General features: G+C 53.0%; 1 protein-coding gene across 1 annotated transcript in view; it reads right to left on the reverse strand.

The window, feature by feature from the left end:
• Positions 1 to 2,427: 2,427 nt before the first annotated feature.
• The window catches only part of CCDC57 (coiled-coil domain containing 57), a 99,913-nt gene continuing 75,913 nt past the window's right edge, over positions 2,428 to 26,427 (reverse strand). Inside the window, exon 19 of the mRNA XM_032429573.1 lies at positions 2,428 to 2,849. Coding sequence (XP_032285464.1) covers positions 2,644 to 2,849 — 206 coding nt within the window. The 3' untranslated portion in view covers positions 2,428 to 2,643. The remainder of the gene's footprint in view (positions 2,850 to 26,427) is intronic.

Raw genomic sequence — 26,427 nt, forward strand, 5'->3', positions numbered from 1 at the left:
CCCGCGCGCGTGCTCCACGGCTCCCGGAGCCCGCGGGTGGAGCGAGGCACGGACACCGCTTGGCGTGGTTCGAACAAAGGCGCCCCCCTGGGCAGAGGCACTCGCGCGCGCACGTGGCCACTTGCACCCACGGGCGCGCACACGCCCCGGCTGAAGCTCCAGCCCTGCGTCTCCGTGCATTCCCCTGCTCACATGGTTACCGAACTTAGAAAAAGACCTCGGCTTCCAGACCGAAACGAAACAGACCCCCGGTCTAGGGGTCAGCTGAGAGTCCAGGAAGGCCGCCCTCCCTCCCTAGCGGCCATGCCCTGCAGGACCCAGGCCCCCTTACGGGCCCCCAAGCAGGTCCTTTGTGAGGCCAGCGGAGTCCCTGTTGGTCCCCAGGACGGCCAGTGCCCTGCTTCCTCTCCACCGCCTCATTGTCTTGAAATCAAACGCTGCACTCCTCACTGCGCTCCATGGCAACCCCTCGGCTTTGCTTTCACGAGCTCAGGGGCTGTGTGGAGCAGGACACTGGCCAGGGACGCTCAGGGACAGCACAGAACGGGACTGGCACGGTGAAACCAGACGCCACAGCTTCACTTGGCCACATGCTCCTGCATGCCCCACAGTGCTCACCAGCCCCGTTAGGTCCCAGTGGCCACTCCATGCTCCGATGCTCCCATATTTCCCTTGGCATCCTGTCACTGGGGGCTTCTAACTCCTGACAGCAGAAGAAAGGGCAGGCCAGGAAGAGGTGGGAGAGTGCCCTAAGGCCCACCAGCTGAATTAATGTCCTGAACAACCTTCCCATGGGTTTTTCTTTCTCTTCCAATTTAAGAATTTTTCAGATACCTTGCACCCTGGGCCAGGAGTCACTGGACCATGCTGCGTAACGCTCCCAACTTTTGGTGACTTAAATCATCCCAGGCTCATTTCTTGCTGATCAGTGGGGCTCTGCTCACCGCAGCCTGCCAGGGGCCCAGGTGATGGGGGCTGATCCCAGGCTGGGCCAACCTTGATGGAGGGCCTGGGTCTGCACCCTAGAGGGAGGGCTCGGAGACTCGCTCACGGGCTCTGAAGTGCCTCTTTGGAAAGTGACAAGGCATCTCTGCTCAGGTTTTCAGCTTCAGGGAGTCACACAGCCGTGCGTCCCTTCTGAGGGCCCACGTCGGACACAGCCGAGCACCGAGACCCCTGCCACCCCTCGGCAAAGCTGCTTCCAGGCTGCTGCTTCCTGGCACGGCGGGAACGGCCCAGCGTTGCCTCCGCAGCTCCTGGAAGCACAGCGTGCCCAGGCTGCGTACTTAGCCTGTGGCAAGGATGTCCCTCAGGCCCGCGTGCCGTCACTTGGAGCTCAAGGGTGCACGGAATGGGGCAGGAGCCGCTGCAAATCATTGGGGCCTGGTCTGTGATCTCGTGGCCCTGCATCGGGCACATGCATGACCCTGCATCGGGCACATGCATGCACCACTACTGTTTGTGGTCTCTCCCCGTGATGTTGCATCCTCATGTGCCCCTCACCTGTGAGCCAGGTAGGGAGAGGACACTGTGCACATTTTACTTGACGGCCAACGGAAGCCACGAAGGCCACATGACGTGTGTAGGTCAGCCTTCCCCCAGCACTCTCCCGTCCTCCCGGAGAAGCGGTCTGCCCGGTTCCGTGCGAGCTGGCTGTCCGGAAAGGGAAAGCCTCAGTGGGGAGGGCCCAGGCTGCCTGAGGGCACAACCATGCTCTGCCTAGAGCGGGGACAGGCTGTCCCCATTTCTGAGCTGCCGTGGGCAAGGGGTGCTCCGGTGCTGCCAGCCCGGTGTGGGCAACGGGCTGAGGGCTCCGGGAGAGTGACGCAGCGCCTGCCCCAGCCTCTCCCACGCTGAGCCTCCTGAGGCAGGAGATTGTGATCTTGAGCATGAAGTTCACTGTAGAGCAAATCCACAAGTGTCAAGGCTGTGTGGTTAGAGTTTATGAGACGTTTTTCAGGCGGGGAAGTGTGGGTGTGGTTTTGTGGTACTTGGAGAAGGGTATCAGGTGCCGGGCCCCAGGCATCTAGCTGTGGGGGATGCCCCACTCCTGTCCTACGCGGTGTGGGGGGGGGTGCGGACGTGGAAGGCTCCAGACTGACCCGCTGGGTTGGTCTCACGGGGCCAACGAGCACTGGAAGTGCCACCCCCACCCCATCAGCTCCCTGACGTGAGCAGGGGAGCAGGCCTCTGGTCTGGCCGCTGGCTCACCCACAACCCCGGTTCTCCCTTCTTCCAGGAGGTCCCCTCCCACGTGCAGCACTCTGTGGGGAAACGCCTACTTTGTGGGTGGGCATTCTGCTCCCCGTGCCCCCACACCCTCATCAGGCCACGCTGTGACCCCCGCCCCCGGGGGCCCTCCTGGCTTCCTTCCCCATGTCACTGGGGCACTGTAGGACAGGTCAATAACTCCAGGGCCCAGCGAGAGCACCAGAGGCAGGGCCTTTAATGGCTCTGGGTCGGTCAGAGCCCGGGGAAGCCGCCCTGCAGCTGTGCGCGCACACACGCACTCGCACTCTCCTCGTGCATGTGTGGGTGCTTGCACACACACCCCCCTGATGCATGGTGAAAGCACAGGCCCCAAGCACCAACACGGGAGGGGAGGGGAAGGGGGAGGGCGTGGGAGAAGGAAGGCTCTAGAAGTCAGTCCTTCAAATTGTAGTTACGGATCTTGGGGGGTCTCTGGCAGCCTTTAGTTTTTGCACGGTGAGCCCTGGAGGGTCTGGTGGGCTTGGCCTTTGCCTGCGCTTCCATCTTCATCCCTTCAATGGCAAAGGCTGCCCATGTCCCCACAGGGCTCCTGTCCGGGTGTCCGAGGCTGTCGGCTGCTGGACGTGCCGTGAACTCTACTGAAGAACAGCAAGAGAAGGGCCTGTCACAGCACGAAGGGCAGGAAGGGGTGGGAAGCCTAGGCTCCCCGAGTATAAGCCAAGCGGCTGTGCCTCCAGCCTGCAGGACCCAGAAACCCCACGCCCTGGCTCTCGTTCCAGAGCCTAGCAGGCCAGAGGCCCTCCCCGGGGAAGGTGCTCAAGGGCAGCAGCTGCGGCTTGGGGTCCTGGCACAAGAGGCCCCTGGGACACATGCTTTCCAGATGCACCGCAGGGCCTGGGCCTGCCCCTCCACTGGGCACTCTGGACATTTGGCCCTGAAAATGTCATCTCCTGCCGGGACCATTTCGTAATGGGCCCCCTGGGGGCGCCCAGGTTAATGGTTGACCCACAGCACGTCTTGGGCCCTTCCCCAGCTGTCAAGCACCCTCTGTCTGCTGGCCGTGCTCACCAGAACCCCCAGCCGCCCAGCAGCCCTGACGTGTGTGTCCAGGCACAGGCCAAGGACCCAGGAGCCTGGGCCACATGCCGTACGCGTGGGCCAACACGCAGGGGCAGCCCTTCCAAAGAGGCCACCACGGTGTCTCTGAACTAGGGCGTGGGAGGAGACTTTCAGTTTCCAAGCTCTTCTCTAGTTGCCAAGTTTTTAGAACTAGGAGTGTGTTTCTTTTGTAAAAACAAAACAAAAAAGATGTTATTAGGAAGCAGCTGTAAGATGCAAGGTCAGAGTGGCTCTCCCTGTGGGTTGGCCCAGCAGGTAGGGCCGGGGTCTGTGGAGCCCCAGGAGGGTCCACACTGGATGGGAATGCTGCCCCGGAGAGTACAGACGGGGGAAGGTGGGGCCTGGCACCAGCATCTCGCACACGAGACACACGGGTGACACGCACACCATGTGCCCAGCGTCTCGGAGGCGACCACATGGGGCCTGGCTGGTACAGGGTGGCGTGCAGCACAGGTGGGGGATGCCGCGTGGCAGGGACCCACCCGGGCCAGGCCTGAGGACAGGCCGAAGGGACAGCAGAAGGCCCGTGCTTCGGAAAGCACACACAGGTGGTGCACACCGCGGGCCTGCAGTGTCCCCGGCACTGGGAGCTGGAGGTCGGCCATGGGTACCCGGGTCCCTGGCTCTCACTTGGGCCTCTTCTGTCCTCTTGAGCACCTGGAACTGCTCCATTCCCTGCAGCCTCCTTGGGGTCACACAGCCTTAGGCCCCCCTCCTGTGCCCTTGGACCCAGTCCCGGCGCCCGGCCCTGCTCTCCTCCTATTGCCTAGGCTCCAAGCACCAGGATCCTGGAGTGGAGTGAGGTTGGTCCCTGGATGTCCCTGTTCCTCTCCGCTTCCCAAGGCCAGGGCTGCATCTCCCTCATGAAGGAAAGGCCCGTGCCTTTGGTTCTCTAGCCGCAGACCAGTTCCTCCTCCACACATGCTCTCCTGCCCTGTGTCTCTGGAAGCAGACCCTCAGGTCCTGACTTCCCGTCAGCCCCATCCTGATAGCTGATGATATCTAGGCCCATCCTCTGCTTGCGTGGTTTCCTTCTGGAAGGCAGCGGCCAGTGGGGAGGGGCAGGGTTGGGACCCTGACCCCACAACGTGAGGGACCGGCCCTCTTAGGGATTCCGTGGGCCTTGCCTGAGTCCACCCTCGCAATCCGCTGCCGCCGGGGTGGGGGTGGGGGAGAAAGTGAGGCTCGGGGAGGAGGAAGAGCCTAGGCCCTGAGGCCCTGTGCTTGGGGGGCCATGCTCCCCGTGAGGCTTGCAGTGGGAGCAGGGCCCCTGAAGGAAGCCAGCTGTGGGGTCTCGGGGGTTTCTGGCTCCGGCAGAGCCGTCCCTGAGGAGGTAGCCAACCGCCCCAGGGCAGGGGCAGTCCTGGCTCAGGCATGAAGCTGGACGGGTCAGGCCTGCTTGCCCGCCCCCACCGCCCCCCGCACACACCGTGACCCTGATGTGTGTCTTCCCTGGCTCACCTGAGATGTGCCCTCCTCGCTCAGACCAGCGGCTGGTTTGTAGCAGTGATACACCCCCCACCGCTCTGCCCTTCCCGGCCTGACCCGCTCTGCAGAGCCCAGCCTGGGGCTGCTCTTTGTGCACTGCGTTCTGACTAGGTTTCAGGAAAATCGTTTCTGCACAGGACTTGCCTCCTGCATGTTGCTGGTCCAGCTCCGTCGTGCCCAAGGCCTCGCAGCTATGAACCTGAAAGCAGGAACCCGCTGTCTGTCTCAGGGTCTCCCAGGGCTCTGGGAGTGGTCCCAGCTTCCTGGCTGCTTGGAGCTACTGCTTGGCCCCTTCTGGCCTGGGCAGGCTGCCTGCTCTGGGGAGCAGGTCAGGCTGCCCCTGGCTGTCAGGGGGCCCTAAGCACATGTTGCCTGGGCCTCTGAAAGCTGTTGGGGACACGGAGCGCATGCCGGCCCTGACTCTCCAGAGCCTTCCCTGGGGCTGCAGGGGCAGCTCAGCTCTCACGTCCCTGCCATGGTCTTGGGCACGAGGGACAAGGCCTCCCCAGGCTCACTGCGGCCTCGGCTAGTGCAGCCAGCCCTTCTGTCTCCCCTCCTTCCATCCTGTGTGCTGACGGGCACGGCTTCCACTGAAGCCTCTCTCCTGCTTCCGCGGGAGCCCCTCATGCCCCTGGGTCTGGCCCTTCTCAAATGAGATGAATTATACCCTCACCTTGCCTTGCCCCTCATCCCAGCCCCCACTTTCTTTCCCCTTAAGCAGGCTCCATGCCCAGCGTGGAGCCCAACATGGGGCTTGAACTCACGACCCCGAGATCAAGACCTGAGCTGAGATCAAGAGTCGGACGCTTAACCGACGGAGCCATCCAGGCATCCCCCAAACCCCTTTTTGATTAATGGTTATGAATTAGATTATGTCAAACTCCCCAGAACCTTCCAAGTCTTCCCACCATGGTGGGATGGAGCCCAAGCCTTCAGCATCCACTGGATATGGAGTGGCCTCACCCCCTAAAAGCCCACGTGCCCCAAGTCTCCAGAAGCTGCCAGGTACTTCCCAGAGCCCCGAGCCTCGAGCCTGCCCGGAGTGACCCTGCAGGGAGCTGCTGTCTGCCCTGGGCTGCAGAGGCTCTGGGGGGACATTCCTGGGCATCACTGTACTCAGCAGGGTGGAGGGGCGTGAACAGGAAGCCCCAGATCCTTCGGGGCCCCTCAGGCTGCTCCTGGCCTCGGGCTGGGGGCACTGACTGCAGACCAATCCCCTTGTTAAACATCCCAGCATCACTGCTCTGCCCCCTCCTCCCTGAGGTTAATACCCAACACCAACCCCTTATCACTCCTTCCTGATATCATTTTCAGGGGTACCCCTCCCTGGTTCTGAGCTCACCCAGGCCTGTCTGCTGGTGCCTCTCAGTGTGGTTCTGTCCCGGGTCTCAAGAAGTGGGCAGCAGGGAGCACCCTGGGGCCCTAAGGAAGGGAATTTAGGGGAAATACTCTGTGAGTACCGGCCTTGAAGAGGGGCCAGCTCTACCTTCGTCTGGGGCTGCCTTGTCCAAGGTGGGCAGGCAGAACCTGGAGAGCGGGCCCTGCCCTCCACCTGGACTCTGTTCCTTCTCTGGGCCCTGAGGCTCGGCTCTACAGGAAAGAGGAGCTGACAGAGGAAGAGGTGGGGCGGGTGGGCCGCAGGGGTGTGGGTGCAGGGGTGTGGGGCAGGGCCAGGACCGTAAGAAGTGCAGGTCAGGGAAGGGGCAGAGAGTGATGGCCAGGCCACTCAGCCTGGCTTGGTTGCCCCTTTGGAAGGCAGAGGTGATGGCGGGAAGTCCCCGGGCCCCAGAAGGGAAAGAAGGTGCAGTGGGCAAGATGGGGGTCAGTGTGAATGGGCTTCGGGACCCTGGGCTGCATTCAGATAGCCATCCTGTGAGGCGCTGGGTGGAGATGGCAGGAGGCCACAGGGGAGCAAATGGGGCGGGGTGGGTTCTGATCTGCCTCCTTTTCACAGATCTAAGCCTACAAGCTAGATAGACAGGGTAAGATTCACAAAAGACGCATGTCAACAAGGGACCATGGCAGGTGCCCGCGGGTCAGCCAGGCAGGCTCACTGCTCCAGGTGGCCGGCAACCCTCCCGCTGGGGCTGCCCATCCTCATGCCCTTGGCCACATGCTGCCATGAGCTGCTCTCTGCCTCTCTTGGCGGACGGGCAGCCGTGAGGGACTGAGGCAACACTCTCCTTTTTCACGAGGACGTGGCCCCTTGGGAGGGCTGCCCATCGGCCATGTGCATACAAGCTGCCCATCTTGCTCAAGGGACTGAGCCACTCCGGCCAGAGGCCTCCCCACATCAGACCCTGAAATGCTCTCTGGAGGTCTGGTGAGGGCCTTTGGGACCCCACGGGCGGCTTTCAGGGACCCCAGAAGGAGAGGCAAAGGGACAGAACGCCTACATCCCAACGGTGGAGTTGCCAACAGCGTGGGGGGTCCCCGCGCAGGCAGAGGCCGCCCCCAGGCTCTGTGACAAGGCTCGCAACTCGTGCACTGCTCCCCGTCTGGGCTCGGCCCACGTGGGGAGCGGGAGGCCTGAGGGGGCTCTCCGGGGGCCTTTCCCTTCAGAAGGGCTGACCACGCGAGGACACGTGTCCTGTGTGCCGAGTCCTGATGCGGCGCCGGGCCCGGCTCTAAGCAAAGCTGTCCGCGCGCAGACCCGCCTCATCCTCCCGGGCCGTGGGGACCCCCGACACCCTCCAAGGTTACCTTTGCTCCGAAGGTGAGGAGCACTACGAGCCCTGGAGGCTGCCCGGAGGAAGCCAACCCCAATAAGCCGGGCGGAGACCGCTGTATCGGGAGCTGGGCCACGGCGCTGTGCTCCCGACCCTCCTGGACGCACGGCCCGGAGCAGGCTCGGCGCCCTCTGCGGGGCTGCGGCTGGGCAGGGGGCTTCGCAGAGTCCAGAACAAACCTGATGAACCTCTGCTGCCCGTTCCAGCTCCTCCCTGGCCTGACGGAAACGTAAGCCTGCGAGAAGTCTGCTGCCTGGAAGCTCCCCTGCCCACGTGAAGCCTGGGGCTCTGAGCTGCTGCTCGCTCCCAGCTACGGCCCGCGGGCAGGCGAGCGAGGCGGGAGGCCCCCAGGCGGACGCCCCGTGGACAGGCCGGCCGACGGTGGGGCCGCAGGGACAGGCACAGGGAACTGGCCAGCTGGGGGCGCCCAGCCCAGGGTCTCGGGCTCCCCGGCAACACCTGCCCACACTGGCCTGGAGAAGGGTCCGCCTGGGTCCTGGCGCACTGACCACTCCCTGGACAGTACAGCAGAGGCTCAGCCCTTGTGAGACAGGACTGCCCTCCTGCCCCTGCCTGCAGGGCCGCTGGGGGCTCTCAGGATGGACACTTCCAGAACAGCCTCCTGTACAGGAAGGGGGACTGGCTGCAGGGCCTGTGGTCACCACGTGGATGCCCTGGCAGGGTCACTCTGCATCTCAGAGATGAAAGTTCACACCAGAAAATGCAACAGGGAAGGGCGCCTGGGTGATGCAGTTGGTGAAGCGTCTGACTCTTGGTTTCAGCTCAGGTCGTGACCTCGGGGTCCTGGGATCGAGCCCCGCGTTGGGCTCCTTCCGCTCAGTGCGGAGTCTACTGCTCCCCCTCCCTCTGCCACTCCCCCTGCTCGTGCTCTCTCTCTCTGAAATAAATAAAATCTGAAAAAATAAATAAAATAAAATAAAAGACACCTAAAAACTGAAAATAACAAAAGAAAACAGAATTATGGAACAAGTGTCATCACAGGTGAGGAAGATATCTGTTGGGAAAGGTGCAGCTCAGAACACATCCAGGGGCAACGGACGGAGCTGTGGCCGCAGATGGAGACCTTGTCCCTACTGATCAAAAACAGACAAACAGGCCCACACAGAGGTGCCAAAGACTTGATGAAGGGAATTGATCAGCTTGAGCTATTAGACACACAGATGTCTAAACCAGTAGGCAGAGAAGTCATTTCTTTTTCAGTGAATAAGCCACACATAGGATCAGACCACATGTTACACTTGCCACAGAGCAAGTCTCAATTCATTCCAAACATACAATAAAATTAGAAGCCAATGCCCAAACCCCCTAAGTCCATTCTGCTTTGAAACTGTGTAACGCGTGACGGAATCACCCTCGAGGTATAAAGGAATACATAAAATGAATTAAGAAATGTTCAGAACTGGGGTGCCTGGGTGGGTCGGTCGGTTGAGTGTCCGACTCTCAGTTTCAGCTCAGGTCACAATCTCAGGGTTGTGAGATCGAGCCCCACATTGGGCTCCCTGCTCAGCACGGACTCTGCTTGGGATTCTCTCTCTCTCTCTCTCTCTCTCTCCTGCCCCTCCTCACTCTCTCTAAAATAAATGGATAAATCTTAAAAAAAAAAAAAAAGAAAGAAAGAAAAGAAATATTCAGAACTAAATCCCCAAATTTACAGGACACAGCTGAGATACACTTCTCAGGAACAGAGACAGGTAAACCGCAAGGAGATGAGCTAACACCCCAGCGTAAGGAGCTGGAACAAACTCAGGGAAACAAGAAGTAAAGAAATGGTGAAGTTCAATGGAAACCCCAAGGGAAACAGTACTATAGAACATCAACCGAGCCCAGACTGTCGTCTGCAGAGATTAATGAGATTAACTTCTGCCAAGACTGATCCAAACAAGGAAGAACAAATAAACACAACAGGGGAATGATTGGGCAAAAGTGAGTGTTATAAAGAGCTCTTCAGTAGTAAACTAATAAAACCTATAGGCGACGGAAAATTAAAAAACCAGAACCAAAAAACAGCATTTGAAATATCCAATAAGTTTTAAGAATTTGAGGGGCTGCCTGGGTGGCTCAACCGTTGGGCGTCTGCCTTCGGCTCAGGTCATGATCCCAGGGTCCTGGGATCGAGCCCCGCATTGGGCTCCCTGCTCGGCGGGAGGCCTGCTTCTCCCTCTCCCACTCCCCCTGCTTGTGTTCCCTCTCTCTCTGTGTGTCTCTCTGCCAAATAAATAAATAAAATCTTAAAAAAAAAGTATTAAGAAATTGAGACAGCACTCAACAATTCTCTTCCCAAAGGCCCCTGGCTTAGATGGGTTTACAGGTGGTTCTGCTGAATTTTCACTTCATTTCTATCTTATTCAAATTATTCAGAAAAGTGAAAAAGAATGAAAGATGCCCAGCTACTTTTATTCCCAAACCATATAAGGACAACACAAGAAAAACTTACAGGCTTATTTAACTTGTAAATACAGTTGTAAAAACTATATATAAACATTATCAAATCAAATCAGGCAGGTATTAAGAATACGTCATTATCAAGAAAAATCTGTCTCAGTAATGCAAGGCTGGCTTCTTTTCAGAAAATCTACCACCATATTTACCACATCAATAAATGAAAAGAGAAAAAAAATCATGTCTGTCATAATCAATGCAGAAAAAAACTGAGAAGGTTTAACACCTATTTGTGATGAAAACTCTTGGTAAATTGGGAATATAAAGGAAATTTTTAATTTGATAGAGGGTATATTTTTAAAACACAGCAATCATACATATTTAGTGGAAAAGCCAGCCTCATTGCTGGCTTTGTGAGTGGATGAGATGCCCACCATACTATGGCTGTGGGGCCCAGCCAACTCTACAAGGAAAGAAAGAGAAACCAGGAGTATAGGCTTGGAGGGGAAGATAGAGACAGTCATCACTTGAAGATGACTTAGTGATGTACTTAGGGAAGACAAGCTGCTGACTGCTGGAATGAGCGTGGGAGCTCAGCAATGGGGTGAGTAGGCCAACCCACCAACTCTGGGGAACTTCCCTCTAGAACGGCAACCACCTCGTAAATATAGTAAGATATCAGAAACAGCAAGAAAACTCCAAGCGGGATGGCCGCCTGTTTCGGGAGTGAACTGGCCCCTTTGCTACACACCGTCTGTGACTGGCTGGGGGCCTCCTGGTGGCCTTTCCCTAGCAGAGGTAAATGAGTGTGACAGAGATCTGCAGCCTTCTCCAGGGATGAAATAGCCCCTGTGAGACGAGAAAGCGGATGTCACACCTGAAACTAATAGGAAACTGTGCCAATTATACTTCAATTAAAAAAAGAGAGAGAGAGAAAACGGAAGTAGGTTTGTTCTATACCCGGGTTTAATGTTTTTTAAAGCTGCAGTACTGTGTCTTCACCCTTGCCGACCCCAGGGGCTCCTGGGGCCCTTCCAAGAAGCCCGGGGCCCCCGCGGGGAGGACACGGGCTACTGTAATGACCTCCCCCAGGAGCTCCTAAGTTCCACAGTGCAGAATAATTAAGAGAGCCCAGTAAATTGATAACAATTACTGGGATCCTCTGAGGACCTGCAGCGACCTCGAATGGACGCCAGCTGACAGCGCTGTCTTTCTCCACGGTAGGAAAGAGACGGACCATATAGAGCAGAACACTGACGCCCGCCAGGAACCTTCACTAGACCACCGCTGCTCCTGATGGAAAAAAGTGCTTCCATTGACTTATAATTTACATGCAATAAAATGCACCCATTTTTTTAAATAATAAATTATTAAATAAATAAAGATTTTATTTATTTGACAGAGAGAGACACAGCGAGAGAGGGAACACAAGCAGGGGGAGTGGGAGAGGGAGAAGCAGACTTCTCGCCGAGCAGGGAGCCCGATGCGGGGCTCAATCCCAGGACCCTGGGATCATGACCTGAGCCGAAGGCAGACGCTTAACCGACTGAGCCACCCAGGTGCCCAAAATGCACCCATTTTTAAATGTACGTTTCAGTGGCTTTCAGAACACGTATGCATCTATGCGTTTGGGACACCTTCATCACCCGGCAGCCCCAAGCAGGCCCTGCCCTGCCTTCTGTCACTATGGACCAGACAGGGCTCTTCCGGAGTCTCACATAAATGGACTACAGTACACCAGGCACTTTTTGAAGTCTGGTTCTCCCAGAAACCAAAGAAATGTTTCTTGAGATTCATTCATGTTGTTGTGGATACCCTAACTCTTTTACTTGTGGAGTAGTGTTCCATCATATGGCCGTGTAGTACTGTGCCCTCCCCTTCATCTGTGGGTGGATCTTTGTGTTGTCCCCTATTTGGGCATGAAGTTGCTATAAACATGCGTGCTGAAGTCTTTGGGTGCGTGAATGTTTCTTTTTTTTAAAGATTTTATTTATTTATTTATTTGAGAGGGAGAACGCGTGCGCAGAGGGAGGGGCAGAGGGCGAGGGACAAGCAGACTCTGCGCTGAGCACGGAGCCTGACGCGGGGCTCAATCCCACCACCCCGAGATCACGACCGGAGCCGAAATCAAGAGTCGGACGTCTAACCCACTGAGCCACTCAGGCGCCCCAGCATGGATGTTTCCATTTCTCCTGCACAGTAACCTCGAAATCGAAGGGCTGGGTTGTGCAGTAAGTATATGTTTAACTTTTTAAGAAACTGCCAAACCATTTCCCAAAGTAGCGGCACCACATGGCACCCCCCGGCACCCCCCAGTGCGTGTGCAAGTTCCCATTGCTCCACACCCTCACTACCATTCGATATTGTCAGGTCTTAAAATTGTTCTGGTCGTATGAGCATGTAGGCGCATGTCGCTGTGCTTTAGGCTTGCATTTCCCTGATGACTAGTATTTGTTGAGCATCTTTTGTGGGCTTATTCTCCATTTAATTATCTTCTTTTGTAAAGAGTCTTTTCAAGTATTTTGGCTATTTTCTCTTGTGTGTATTTGTATCTTATTATGGACTTGTAAAGTTCCTAATATATTCTGGGTGCAAGTCCTTGATGCACATTCCCAGCCTGTGGCTTCCTTTCTCTTATCTTCACCGCGTCATTGGAAAAGCGGAACTCTGCATTGTCCATGGAGTCCAATCTATCAGAAACTACCAAGTACCATCCAAGTATCAAAAAGTACAGGTACTTTTTGTACCCTAAGGAATCTCTGCCTATCCAGAGTCACAACACTTTTTCCTGTGCGTTCTTCTAGAAGTTTTATAGTTTTAGCTATGATGTTTAGGCTTATGATACATTTTTGAATTAATGTCTGTATTTGATAATAAGGGTAGGGTTGAAGTTCATTTTTTTCCCATACTTGTGCCAGCACAATTTGTTGAGTAAGCTGTTCTTTCTCCTTAAATTACCATAGAACCTTTGCATTAACTGAACAATTAGTTAACATGTGTATGTGTCCATTCTCTGTCACACACGTGTAGACATGTGCAACACCACACTGTCGTGATTCCTGTACCTTCATAGTAAGTCTTACAATTAGATAAAATCCTTCGACTTTGTTCTCTTTTGAGACTGCTTTGGGTATTCTATATCCTTTGCATTTCCATGTAAATTTTAATTTTTGATTTCAATTTTAAAAGTCTGATGGGATTTTGATTGGGTTTGTGCTAAATCTGTAGATAGATTTTGGAAGTAATGACATCTTAACATTGAGTCTTCCAGTCCATGAGGATGGTATACCTCTCCATTATTTAGGTCTTAGGTTTTCTCTGCAGTGCACAGACAATGCATATCCCTAAGCATTTCACGGTTTTGGATGCTATTGTAAATGGTATTTTTATTGCAGTTTCCAATTCTCATTGCTATGTATTGAAATACAACTGATTTGACATACTGACCTTGTATTGACCTTGTCCTGGAACTTTGCTAAAGCTACTTTTTAGTTCTAATAGTTGTGTTTTTTTTAAGGTTCCTTAGGATTTTTTATGTACTAGATCAGGTGGTATGTGAATAAAAGCCATATTTATGTATTTACAGTTTTACTTCTGTGGCCATCTGTATGTCCCCCCCACCATGTTTGCTCTTGCTGAGGTCGGGACTGGCAGCGCCATGCAGGGTGGACGTGGTCAGAGTGGGCATTGCCTTCACCCTCAGGGAGACGCCAGCTGTGGGTTTTCTGCAGGCGTGGAAGTTCCCCTCCACCCCCGATGGGCCAGGCTTCCCTCTCCTCTTCTGGCCTCCTCACATTTCTATTTCTTTCTGAATCAGTTTTGGTAACTTTGGTCTTTCAGAGACTTTGCCAATTTTGTGTAGGTCGAGTTGCCAAACTGCCGGCACGTAGTGTCATGTCCCCAGTATTGTCTCCTCAGTATCTACAGGACCCGCAGCGACACCCCTCTTTCACTCACACTACTCGCAACTTGTACTGACTCTCGTTCTATCTGGGTCAATAGCGCAGATGTTTGCCAGTTTTGCTGATATTTTTCAAAGAATCAGGTTTGTGTCCTGTAGGATTTTTCTCTTTACTATTTCATTGTTCCCCACTTTTATCTTTACTATTTTCTCCGAACTTCTATAAACTTAAACTTTGAATTTAGTTTGTTCTTACTTTTCTAGCCCTTTTTTTTTTTAATTTTAGAGATGGGGGAGGGGCAGAGGGAGAGGGAGAGAGAGAATCTCGAGCAGGCTCCACACACAGCGTGGAGCCCGACACGGGGCTCGATCTCACCACCTCGAGATCATGACCCGAGCTGAAACCAACTAAGCCACCCAGGCGCCCCTTATTTTTCTAGCTTTTTAAGGTGGATCAGGTAGATCACTGATTTTAGAACAGTGTTCTTCTCTCATGTAAGTATTTAAAGGCTTAAGTTTCCAAGTGCTACTTTGTGATTTCTTCTTTGACCCATGAGCATTCTTTTAAAAAATTTTTTGGATATTTTTCTTTTTTTTTTTTTTAAAGATTATTTATTTATTTGACAGAGAGAGACACAGCGAGAGAGGGAACACAAGCAGGGGGAGCAGCGGAGGGAGAGGGAGAAGCAGGCTCCCTGCTGAGCAGGGACCCCAATGTGGGGCTCGATCCCAGGACCCTGGGACCATGACCTGAGCCGAAGGCAGACGCTCAACGACTGAGCCACCCAGGCGCCCCCTTTTTCTGAGAGGTTTTAAGCTTCAAGTGTTTACAGCTCTTGTATTAGGAGCATACACACTTGGGATGGTTGGGTCTTCCTGATTAACTGACTTCTATGCCATCATGAAATGTACCTCTTTATCTTAGGTTAATATTCCTTGTTGGGAAGCCTACTTTGCCTGACATTAAATAGCCATCCAGCCTTCTTCATCTGTGTTTTTACTGTATTTAAAAGCGGGTTTCTTGTAGACAGCACACAGTTGAGGCCAGCCTTCTGCTGCCAGTCGGCTTTTTAATGCAATATTTAGACCATTACATTTAATGTAATTATCAACATGACTGGTTTTAAATGTACCTTCTTGCTAAACTGCAATTGCTAATTGTTTTCTCTTTGTCCTATCTGTCCTTTGTGCCCTTTTCCCTCCTGGGGCTACTTTGGGTTGATGGTTTTCACTCCCTTTTATCAACACCACCGCACCACTGGCTATACTTTCTTACTGTTTTTTGACGGCTGTTCTGTGGTTTACAATGTGCACTTTTAACTCAGCTCATTCTGCTGTGGCACGCACAATGGCACCTTCGAGAGCTCACAAGAGTGTACTTCCTCTTCCCCTTCCCACCACGTATGCCATTCTTGTCACACCTTTTACTTCTCTGCATATCACAAGCCCCCTAACACACTGTTAATATGTGCATTTTATTTTATTTTTTTTTTAAAGATTTTATTTATTTATTTGACAGAGACACAGCGAGAGAGGGAACACAAGCAGGGGGAGTGGGAGAGGGAGAAGCAGGCTTCCCGCGGAGCAGGGAGCCCAATGCGGGGGCTCGATCCCAGGACCCTGGGACCATGACCTGAGCCGAAGGTAGACGCTTAACGACTGAGCCACCCAGGCGCCCCAATATGTGCATTTCAAACAGTTGGTTAGCATTTGAAGGAAAAGGTAAGCTTGTCCTCTTCATTTACCTGCAGACCTGCCAGTCGGCCTCTCCGCATTATTCTCCGCTGACCCATGTTTCCATCTGGCATCATTTTCCTTCAGCCTGAAGAGTGTCCTCTAATATTTTGTGTAGTGCGTGTCGGTCGGTAAGGTGAATTCTATCAGATTTGTTTGTCTGTAAAAGCTTTTATTTTGCCTTAATTTTTGGAGGCTATTTTTACTAGACATAGAATTCCATTTTGACAGCTTTTCTTTCAGTACTTTAAATCTGATGAGCCTTTGTCTCTGGCTTGCACAGTTTCTGAAGAAAAGTCTGCCATAATTCTCTCTTTGTTCCTCTCTATGTACTGTGTCCTTTATTTTTCCTTTGACTGCTTTTAAGACTTTGTCACTGATTTTAAGAAACTTGGTTACAATACTCCCTGGGTTGCACATGCACACATGTATTTAGCCAGCTGCTTGGGGTAGTTGAACTTGGATCTGTGAGTTAAGAGTTTGCATCAAATTTAGGGGGAAATCTGATTTTTTTTTAGACAGAGCAAGCACGCAAGTGGGAGAGAGAATCTCTAGCACACTCTGCGCTCGGCGTGGAGCCTGACATGGGGCTCGATCTCATGACACCAAGATTATGACCTGAGCCGAAATCAAGAGTCAGACGCTTAACCAACCAAGCCACCCAGGCGACCCTAGTCATTATTGCTTGAAATACTTTTTCTACCCCCTGTTTTCTCCCCCTTCTGTTAGACTGATGGACACTGTCTGTCAGGAGGCAGAGGCTGTTTTCACTCCCCTTTGCTTCTCTTTTTGTGCATCATTTAGGACAGATTCTGTTGCTATGTCTTTGAATTTTCTGTTTTTCCTTCTACCATCTTTATTCTTGGGTTAATCCCATCCAATGAGCTTTCCTTATCAAATATTATAGTTTTCATCTCTAGAAGTTTTGTTTGGTACTTTTCATATTCTCAATTCTTCTCATTACTTACATGTTTTTTTTTTAAATACTTGAATATAGTCATTCCAGTTCTTTTAATGTCTTTGCTTGTTCCCTCATTTCTGTTATTTCTGGGCCTCTTTCTACTGACTGATTTTCCTCTTGCATGTGGATCATATTTTCCTGCTTCTTCACATGTCTTATAATTTTTGATTGGGCGTTGTAATATTTTCTTGAAAAAAATTTTTTTGGAGTGTTGGGTTTTATTTTGGTAGGCAGTTAGGTTCCTTGATTGGTCATTTCAAAGACTGTTTTTAAACTTTTCTTTTTCTTTTTTATTTATTTTTATTTATTTATTTATTTTTAAAGATTTTATTTATTTGACAGAGAGAGACACAGCGAGAGAGGGAACACAAGCAGGGGGAGTGGGGGAGGGAGAAGCAGGCTTCCCGCAGAGCAGGGAGCTCGATGTGGGGCTAGATCCCAGGACCCTGGGACCATGACCGGAGCCGAAGGCAGACGCTTAACGACTGAGCCACCCAGGCGCCCCTCTTTCTTTTTTTTTTGAAGATTTTATTTATTTATTTGACGGAGAGAGTTAGCAAGAGCAGAAACACAAGCAGGGGGAGTGGGAGAGGGAGAAGCAGGCTTCCCGCTGAGCAGGGAGCCCGATGAGGGGATGGATCCCAAAGACCCTAGGACCATTACCTGAGCCGAAGGCAGACGCTTAACCACTGAGCCACCCAGGCGCCCCTGTTTTTAAACTTTTCTAGTGTTAAGTCTACGTGGAGCTTCTCTCCAGAGATACCTAGCTCTACTGCTGAGGTGTGACTTCTCTGGGTCTCCACTCTGGGACGGGAGGTGATGATGGGGACTCATCACTCTGACTGAATATCTCCCTACTCTCTGAGAGTTCTGGAAACGGTTCAGCTTACAAGTCCTCTGTCTTTCCTTTGCCCGGAGTTGTGGAGTTTAGTCTATACGTCTATGGGCTAGTACACAGTGAGGACTCAAAAAAATGCCTGTACCGGTTTCTGGAGCTCTCTTCTGTGTACTCTCCTTTCTGGACTCTGTCCTGCAACTGTCAGCCCTTTCTGCCTTCCCAAACTCCAATTCCCATTTTCCCAACTCAGTAAGGCTGCTGAGTTCTGTTTGGCATCCCCCTCCCTATGCCTGCAGCCCAGAAATTGCCTTCAGGCAGAAAGCTGGGGGGGATCCTCGAACTCACCTTCCTTTCAAAGGAAACATTTGTTTTCCTTTTTTCAAGGTCTTGTGCTGACTATTGTCCGATGTCTGAAAACAGTTGCTTCAAGAATTTTGTCCAACTTTCTAGTGGTTTACGGAGAGACATGAAAGTCTAGTCCACAAAACAGCCTAGCCAGAAGTGGAAGTGAGCACTAGCCATGCTGTGGCCCCAGAATACATACCACTGAAGAGTAAGCCGATGTGGCTATTTCTTCAAGTATTTACTTTGGTGTAGAAGTTCTTTCTATATAAACTTTTCCCCAAGTGGCGTGATTCTTTCATCACCGCGCCTTCAAGAGGAGAGCCAACAAAGACCTACTTCACCACTGCTTTTCGAAAAGTTTACGGGACACTCTGCACTTCTTATAAAGTGTAATATCAGCACAGGCAGGAAGCTGGTGTTGCTCACCCAGCTCAGGACGCAGCACTGCTCCCTCTGACCAGAACACTGGTTCTGGGATTTCTTTAGTTGTGATCACAACGGTGCTGAGACGCAGCACACACCAACCCACAACAATTTCCCTGGTGTGCTAGACACTCACATCCAGTCCCATCTGAGAGTGGTGACAGGCAAAGCCAGGAGGATAAAGGGTGCTGAGCAACCAGAGGGCAAGACCCCTTGCCCCCCGGGGTCCTCCACCCTAACAGTCACAGTGCTGAATAAGCTTCCTGGCTCTCACGGACAACTCCCGCCCCCATGCGCCTCACGAGGCCTCTCTGTGGCAGTGGCCAGTGAGAACGTGTGCTGAGCCCTCCAGTGGGAGGCACTCCACCCTGTTGGTAGCTTGTGTTCCCAGAGCGCAGCCAATGAGCCCTGCCTGGGGATTGCAACATGACATGTTTCTGGTGCAGAGGACAGCCCTCCCTGGCTCTAGCTGGCCTCCTTCCCTGTGGCCTAGGCTGCTGGTCTCTGAGCCAGGTCCCACAAGGCTCTCCTAGGTCTGTCTGTCTCACTGATGCTCACATTCTAGTAAGGTTCTCAGACCCAAGGGGAGTTCCCTAGTTAGTGCACAGGTATGAGGACCACATGGGAAGAACAGAATGTATTGTTCCAGGTGCGTTTACAATGGAATCACAAGACTTTCTTTGAGGTCACCTGTCCTGTGTGATTTTAACCTTTTCTTCCTTATCACAAATCCATATCACAAGTAGCCATCACTTAAAAACAGTGCTGGGCCCTCAGCCTGTCCTATGCTCAAACCCTGGGTTTCACGAGAAACACAAAAGCAACTGTGGGGAAGCCAGATGGTAACATTCTTGTTTTATTTATTATTTATTTATTTATTTATGTTAATCACCATGTTTTTTGATTAGTTTTTGATGTAGTGTTCCATGATTCATTGTTTGCATATAACACCCATCGCTCCATGCAATTATTCTTGGTCTTGGGAGCATAATGTTCACAGTATGTTTTTATGACTTCAGACCAGGGCTGGGCTGGCAGAGCCACAGCGGAATCAATCTGGTTTCAGAGGAAGGTCCAAAACACTGCTCCTGAGTCCATGCATCCTTCCAGGGCAGGCATGGGACAGCCTCCACTCAAGAACACAAGACACCAAGAAGGGGACAGGTAGGATGGTGTCCTGGGGCCCACTCAGCCCTACTCAGAGGCAGGTGACATGCTGCAGGATGGATGCAAGGACAAGCCCAGGAGGGCTTGGTGTGTTTGCCCTGCGATAACATGCAGAAACATACTGTGACTCTCCAGTCAAGAGAAGCCCAGTTTTACCAGCAGTCACCAGATTCCCAGTCTGGGAAGGAGCTTTGCCAGAGGCTGGGCTTCTCTCTGGAGCCTACCTGGCTAGCCGATCCAGGTCACTGTAGCATTTTCTCTTTTTCTCAACCACGTAAAATCATGGACACAGTTCCCAGCTGGAGGGCCACACATCACTAGGCATGGCTGAGTCTGGCTCAGAAGTGTGTGGCTCACAAACTGAGCTGTAATTTGGCCCACATTTTGTTTTGATTTTTTAATTATTTGCCAATATTCTAAAATGAAAACATTCTACATAAAAAACAAGATTTCCAGCTTCTCTTGAAAAATGGGAAGATCTGGCTCTTTGGACCATCTGCCATTGAGGGGTAATGTAGGACGGCGTCATCTGCTAGCAGAGCTAGCCTGCCAGGCCGTCAGCATCCCCACACAGAGTACTGCCTGGGGGTTAGCACAGCTCCTGGAGGTCTTCACGCTGCCATCTGGGGCCTGGTGCCCATGGGCACTGTGTCTGGGACTCTTCTCAGCCAGTGGGCTCAGGGTCTGGAGTGCAATGGCTTGGACTCTGGTCCTAATCCACTGACTGGGAGCTGTGAGACCTCAGGGTAGCAACCTAGCATCTCTGGGCCCAGGTCTCTTCATCGGAACGCAGAGCCCCGACCTCCAAGCTCCAAGAGCTGCTGAGAAAGGGACCCTCTGCGGAGAGGCGCACGCCAGCTCTCTGTGGCGCTGGCAGAGGCTCCACAAGAACATGACGTGGCTGGTTTTGTTTTTATCTGGATCATTGGTTAAGAACAGCCTGGCAATGTGGTTAACTGATTTAGGTGTCATCTCTGTAGAGAGATCTGTATGGAAATATTCTTACTACACAGGATTTAAAATTAATTTTGGATTAGTAGCCAGTTAATAGCATCATGCATACCCTTCTCTTAACATTTTATGCACCCCTTTTTAAAGAGAAAAATGTTTAATTTCAGGAAACACTAATGTAATTTTCAAAAGGACAATAATTTAAAGAAAAAAAAAACACCCACATTGTATCCTTTAAAGTTGTAACCCTTTATCCCTCCTCATTTTGATCCCCTTGGGGGATCCCCTTGGGGGCAGCAAGGGAGGGAGGGTGAGTTTGGTCCTCTCTCAGGGGAGCACTGGGTGCACGGTGGGACCTTTTCAGACCCCCCGGGAGACACCAGGGGAGCTCCATCCACCAGCACCAAGGTGCCACTGAGCCACTCAGAACAGGATGGGCCTTGAGTGGGTGGGGCCTTCAGGGCAGAGCCCGCCTCCGCCTCCGTCTCTGGAAGTGTGTGACCCCACAGCTACATTCCTTAGGTGCTCCGGGCCATTATCTGTGTGACCTCTGGGACAGCCTTGGCCCTTCCCCCAGCTGCACGCCCCCGTTCAGGTCAGGCCTGTCCCCTCTGGAACTCCAGGAGTGCAGGGAGGACCGGGGCTTGGGACCTCTGGCTAGGGGCTACCTGGCCTTGGGCGGGCACTCAGTGTCCTGGGCCTCAGTTTCCTCACTTGAAAATGGGACAGCAGTGGTCCTGCAGATTGGTTTACTCCTGTAGGGGGTGAAGCAGAGACAGCTCACAAACAGCTGCTAACCCCATTCAGGTAACATTCATTTGTAAAAACAGGTCTGCAGCCCGCCCCCCGCCCCCGCACTGCCTGCTTCCTGAGCAGGGGCAGAGTCCCCTCCCACAGCACACTTTCCTGTCCTTCTGTGTTCTTTTACAAAGCACAACGAACATGCATTTTCTTACTCTGCGAGCTTTTGCAGTCACCTTTAAAAACGGTGCAAAACCTAACAACATGCAAAGCACTTGGAAGATGGCCAGCCTCACCCATAGTTTAAGAACGGCAAATTAAAACCAATAATGAAATATATTTTTCATCATCACATTGGCAAAAAAAGAAAATGCTTGATAAAAATCCAGCAGTACTGGGGGCGCCTGGGTGGTGTCATCAGTTAAGCCGCCAACTCTTGGTTTTGGCTCAGGTCGGGATCTCAGGGTCGAGTCCCGCATCGGGCTCTGCGCTCAGTGCAGTCGGCCTGAGATTCTCTATCTCTCTCTCAAATAAATAAACAAAATCTTAAAAAAAAAAAAAATCCACCAGTATGGGAGTTAGGAAAGACACTCTTATACCCTGCAGCCATGAACACAAATTGGGCCAACTTTTTGAGGGCTATTTGGAAATAGCTCGCAGAACTCAAACCACTCACTCACACCTTTGACCCAGTGATTCCAGTTCAAGATATTCTGACAACGGAGTCCCACAGCCCTGCACACACACACTGCGGCACTTAGGAGCTGAGACCACAGGCCATTTAAGCGCCCACGGATGCAAAGTGTTTGTTAAAGCCCGTGCTCACGCGGTGGATCACCGAACCACTGGAAGGTGTTAGCTCTGGCCGCACCGATCCGATACGAAGAGCACAGACGGGGATTTAAAATCAAGCTGCCTCCTGGCATATACAACTAAAAAGAAAAGGGGAGGCACACACATTTTTAAATATTTGCTTCTGAGGCCACAGAGAGCAGGGCACGCCTGGAGAGGAGCAGGGGACTGGACCGTTGTGGTCTGGGGGACAGAGATGGAACTGGAGGCGGGCAGGGGGCTGGTAGGGAGGGAAGGGGGAGGAGGGGACTAACTTCTCACGGAAAACCCTACGCACCGTTTATTTCTTAACCTAAGGAGGCGCTGGCCGTAACTAGCCGAGGCCTGGAGCCCCCTTGCTCCAGCGGGCGTTCCGCACCCTGAGCGTCCACACATGTGGCAGGGACACCGGGGAGGCTGACTACTCGAACCACCCCTGGGACGGACACAGCAACACACCGCCTCCCACGAGTCCCAGCGCCCCGGCCTCGCCCCCCGCGCCGGCTCGGGCTTCCCAAGGCAGGTGCGAGCCTCCGGCGCTGCCCCGGCGGAGTGTCCCTGTCCTGATCAACCTGGATGAGTTATTCATAGGTGACCTTTGTCATCTGGCTTAAGAAAATCTTTCCAGTTGGATTCTTTGTGAAGTGAAAAAAGAATTATCTTAGAAATTTGTGATTTTAAATCACATCTCAGGTTAGCTTTCTAGTCATTTGTAAATCCTCAGTTCCAATTCTGTATGTTTTTAGGTTTGATTTTAAGCCATTTAACTCTGCCTGGGATGCATTTTGGGAATTTAAAAAGTGTGCGGCTGGCACTGCTGGTGGAGGGTGGTCCCTTCCGCTCTGGCATCTCATCAGCGACGTGCTCGCATCTCGAAGGGCTGGGTCTTGCTACGTAGGTCCTCTTCCCCCTTGAAAACACACTCATTTAGCTTCAAGGGAAACTGTCCACATTTCCATTAGAAGTACAGTAACTGACTACTTAAATATGGAGAAAACAGCTTTACGTTATGTAATACTTCCTTCCAGGAAAAGTCAACTGTTAAAAATCTACTTTTCAACACTGCTTGGTACTTGCTCTAATCACATGCTTTTCCCGGGAATCCAGATCCCTAGGCTGCAGACTCAGGGCCTCCCTGGGCCCCATTCTTTCCAGTTATCTCCCTGCTCAACTGGATCGAGCACCTGTTGTGTACCTGCTTGTGCTGACCAGGGGGGTCAAGGATCAAGGACGATGCCCCCACCCCAGCCCCACATTGTCCCAGGATGGGGGCTAGTGCTAAGAGGGGAAGGAAGTCATCTGGAAGATGCAGCTAGCAGGGCTTGGGGTGGAGGCAGGTGCTTGGAAAGGAAGGTGGGGAGGAGGCGTCCGCAGATGCGGGCTGGAGGGGGCTGGGGGGGGGGGAGCCAAGGCCGAAGCCCCTAAGCACTGTGGCCAGGGAAGAGGAGGGAGGGGTAGGGTCAGGATGGAGCAGGCAGGGCTGGGGGCTGTCGGGGTGCGGATTGGGCGGAAGGCGGCTGGGAGTGGAGGGGCCTTACCCTTTGGACTGGATGGAGAAGGGGGCTGTGGTGACCCTGAGGCCCTGGCCTCGGATGGGGGTGCAGCAGGGACTGGCCAGGCCTGCTGGGGGCAGGATGGGGGCGGCTCTGGTCCCATCTCAAAACCAAGGGGTGTGTGTCCTCTCAGTATAAGAACTGTGTGCCATCTTGAGAAATACCGTGTAATAAATGTAATTCTTCACGTTTAAATGCAGATGTCACACACTGTTAAACTATTTACCATTTTTGACTGTTCATGATCGCTACTCACAATACACTGAAAATGGGCAAATGCAGAAGACACTTCATCCCAGTTTCTAGAACGGAGCCTCCAGACTGCTTGTCTGGGGACTGATTCCCCACGTTGTACTTGATCATAAATGCTTAGGATCACACATTTACATCTCAAGCAGAGTTCCTGTCTGCCTAAGAGTGTCTTTGAAGAAACTAGTGAGGTCTTAAAAAGTGTTCTTACAGGGGCGCCTGGGTGGCTCAGTCTGTTAAGCGTCTGCCTTCGGCTCAGGTCATGATCCCAGGGTCCCGGGATCGAGCCCCGAGTCGGGCTCCCTGCTCCGCGGGAAGCTTGCTTCTCCCTCTCCCACTGCCCCTGCTTGTGTTCCCTCTCTCGCTATCTCTCTGTCAAATAAATAAATAAAATCTTAAAAAAAAAAAACTAAATTGCATTAATTTCAACCTTTTCCTCCCACCTCAGTTTTTCAAAGGCGAACCAAAAGCCTACAACTAAAATTATCTTTCTTACTTTTTAATCACAAAGCACTGCTCACAAAGGGCACGGTGACCCCACCCCAGCCGGTGTCTGGCCATCCTCCCTGGCACAGACCCTGTTGAAGGCCCACCCCCCCTCCCCGGCCTTTCCCAGCTTTCCTGCCGAGGACCCCAACACAGTTCCTGGCCGCTCTCCTCAGGTCTGAGACAACCCCTGGCGAGGTGGAAGCGGGGTCTGTCAGGAGCTCTGGAGAAACACTTCCATTTGCAATGAAGAGAAAGAGAAACATGCCTTCTTCCCACGTGATGCTCGGAGCTGCTGCAGCCCTTTCGGCCCATTTAGGAGGAGCGAGAATCCCAGAGGAGCCAGCCCCAGGCTCATATGCCTCTGGACCTGACGTGCAAGTTGAGGGACTCCTCTGTGTTGGTCAGTGTGTCGGTCCCACAGCTGGGCAGGCACGCCGCATGTCAGGAACGTGATCAAATGCCCACCACCTTGGTTGTCCCCTCCTGGCTCCACTGAGTACATGTAAGTTTCTGGGGGGCACCATGATGACATAAGGTGTTTCTAGCCACCTCCATGAGTCTGTCCTGCCACCTGTGCACAAGCATGTCAGGCTGCTGGGGGGGCTGTGCTCCTCCCCACGCAGGAGGGTCTCCACCGACGCCCGCGGCACCCAGTTGGCCGCCCTGCTTGCCATGGGCCTGGCGCTGCCCAGCCGTCCCCTTCTACCTGCTTCCCGACTCGTCCAACAACCGTTTCACAACTGGGTTCTGCAAGCCTCCTCGGAGCGGTGGCTCTGTGTCACACTTCAATGCAGCCAAGAAAGGGAATCTGACCGGAGGCTGCTTCCCACCGCGGGACCTGTTCCAGGACAGCTCTCCAGCGGTCACTTGCATCTCTGCTGTCAGAGCAGGGACAGCTCCTGTTCTGGACTCTCGGGCTGGTGTCTGTGTAGCCGGCCTCGGACGAAGGATATGGCCTGTCCCTCAGGCGCAAAGGGCCGATGGGCCTGGGGCTTGCCGCTGCGGGGGGGAGGGGAGGACAGGGGACCCGTAGCCGCCTCCTGTGCCTCTCACCTGACCCTGTGTCTTCTGCCGGCCCCCACGGAGCTGTGGCCGGCGCCCCTGTCAGCTGAGCTCGCAGTTCTGGCCCCCCATCCACCTCCCTGCCTCTGTCCTGTCACCAAGAGAGTCCCGTCCTGTCAAAGCCCAGCCCTGCGTGGCCTCTGGCCCTCCTCTCCTGAGTCTGCCCCCACCAGATCTATCGTGTGCCACCTGCCTCTGTCACCTGCACACAGACGGGCTCCCTCCGATGTGGGTCTCTTGGAACTGCTGCCTTGCAGAGCACGGCTTCCGGAATAATGTGTCCTCCAGCCACTCCCCCAGGAAGACCGGCATGACCACGCCACCAGTCCACGCAGACTACCCGTAGCCCCACGGTGACCCCCACTTCACGAGCGGCAGAGGCACTTGCCTGTCCTGACCTCACCCGACAGCCCTGCCACACACCCCCAGCTGACCACTCTCCTCCTCTTTAAGACTTTCCATTACCAAAGATTCCCAAATTTCATCAAGCACATGTACCTGTGTAGTTTAAAGAATAAAAATAAAATAACTTAAAGAATAAAACAAACAGTGGGGCGCCTGGCTGGCCCCGTTGGTGGAGCATGCAACTCTTCATCTCCGGATCGTGAGTTCGAGCCCCACACGGGGTGTTGGGATTACTTAAAAAATAAATAAATAAATAAAACAAACACCTGTGTACTCAACTTAAACAACATTGCTACCACCTGTTTTTCTAAATAAAGTTTTATTGGCAGGCAGCCACACCCCGCATTTACGTATCGTCTGTGGCCCTTTACAGAAAAGTTTGCCAACTCCTACTTTGGATTTTTTTTTTAAATGAGGGACAGGTGGTGGCAAAGTTGCGAAGTTCTTATTGTCTGTAAAGTCTTTGTTTTGCCCTGGGTGGTCAAAGACATGTCCCTGGGTGTGGGGTCCTGGGCTGACAGCACGTACAGATCCCCCGTTGTTGCTGACCAGAAGTCAGCCGTCCATCAGGCCTCACCTCTTTGCAGGTGACAGCCTTCTGCGTCACCCCATTACCTCTGGTGCTCCTGAGTTCTGTTAGGACACTCCCAGGTGTTGCACGTCCTTATAGTTACTCAGATTGGGGTTTGTGAGGCTTCCCGGGATGGAGAACGAGGACCGTGGGATACTTCAGCGGATCTTCACAGGGCACATTTGCCTGAGGCTCTGACCAGCATGCAGCCATGCATCAATCACACCTGCTTATGTCATCCTCCATGGCTCCTGACCTG

This window comes from Phoca vitulina, unplaced genomic scaffold (assembly GCF_004348235.1).
Source record: "Phoca vitulina isolate PV1807 unplaced genomic scaffold, GSC_HSeal_1.0 scaffold41, whole genome shotgun sequence".
NCBI classification, from domain to species: Eukaryota; Metazoa; Chordata; class Mammalia; order Carnivora; family Phocidae; genus Phoca; species Phoca vitulina.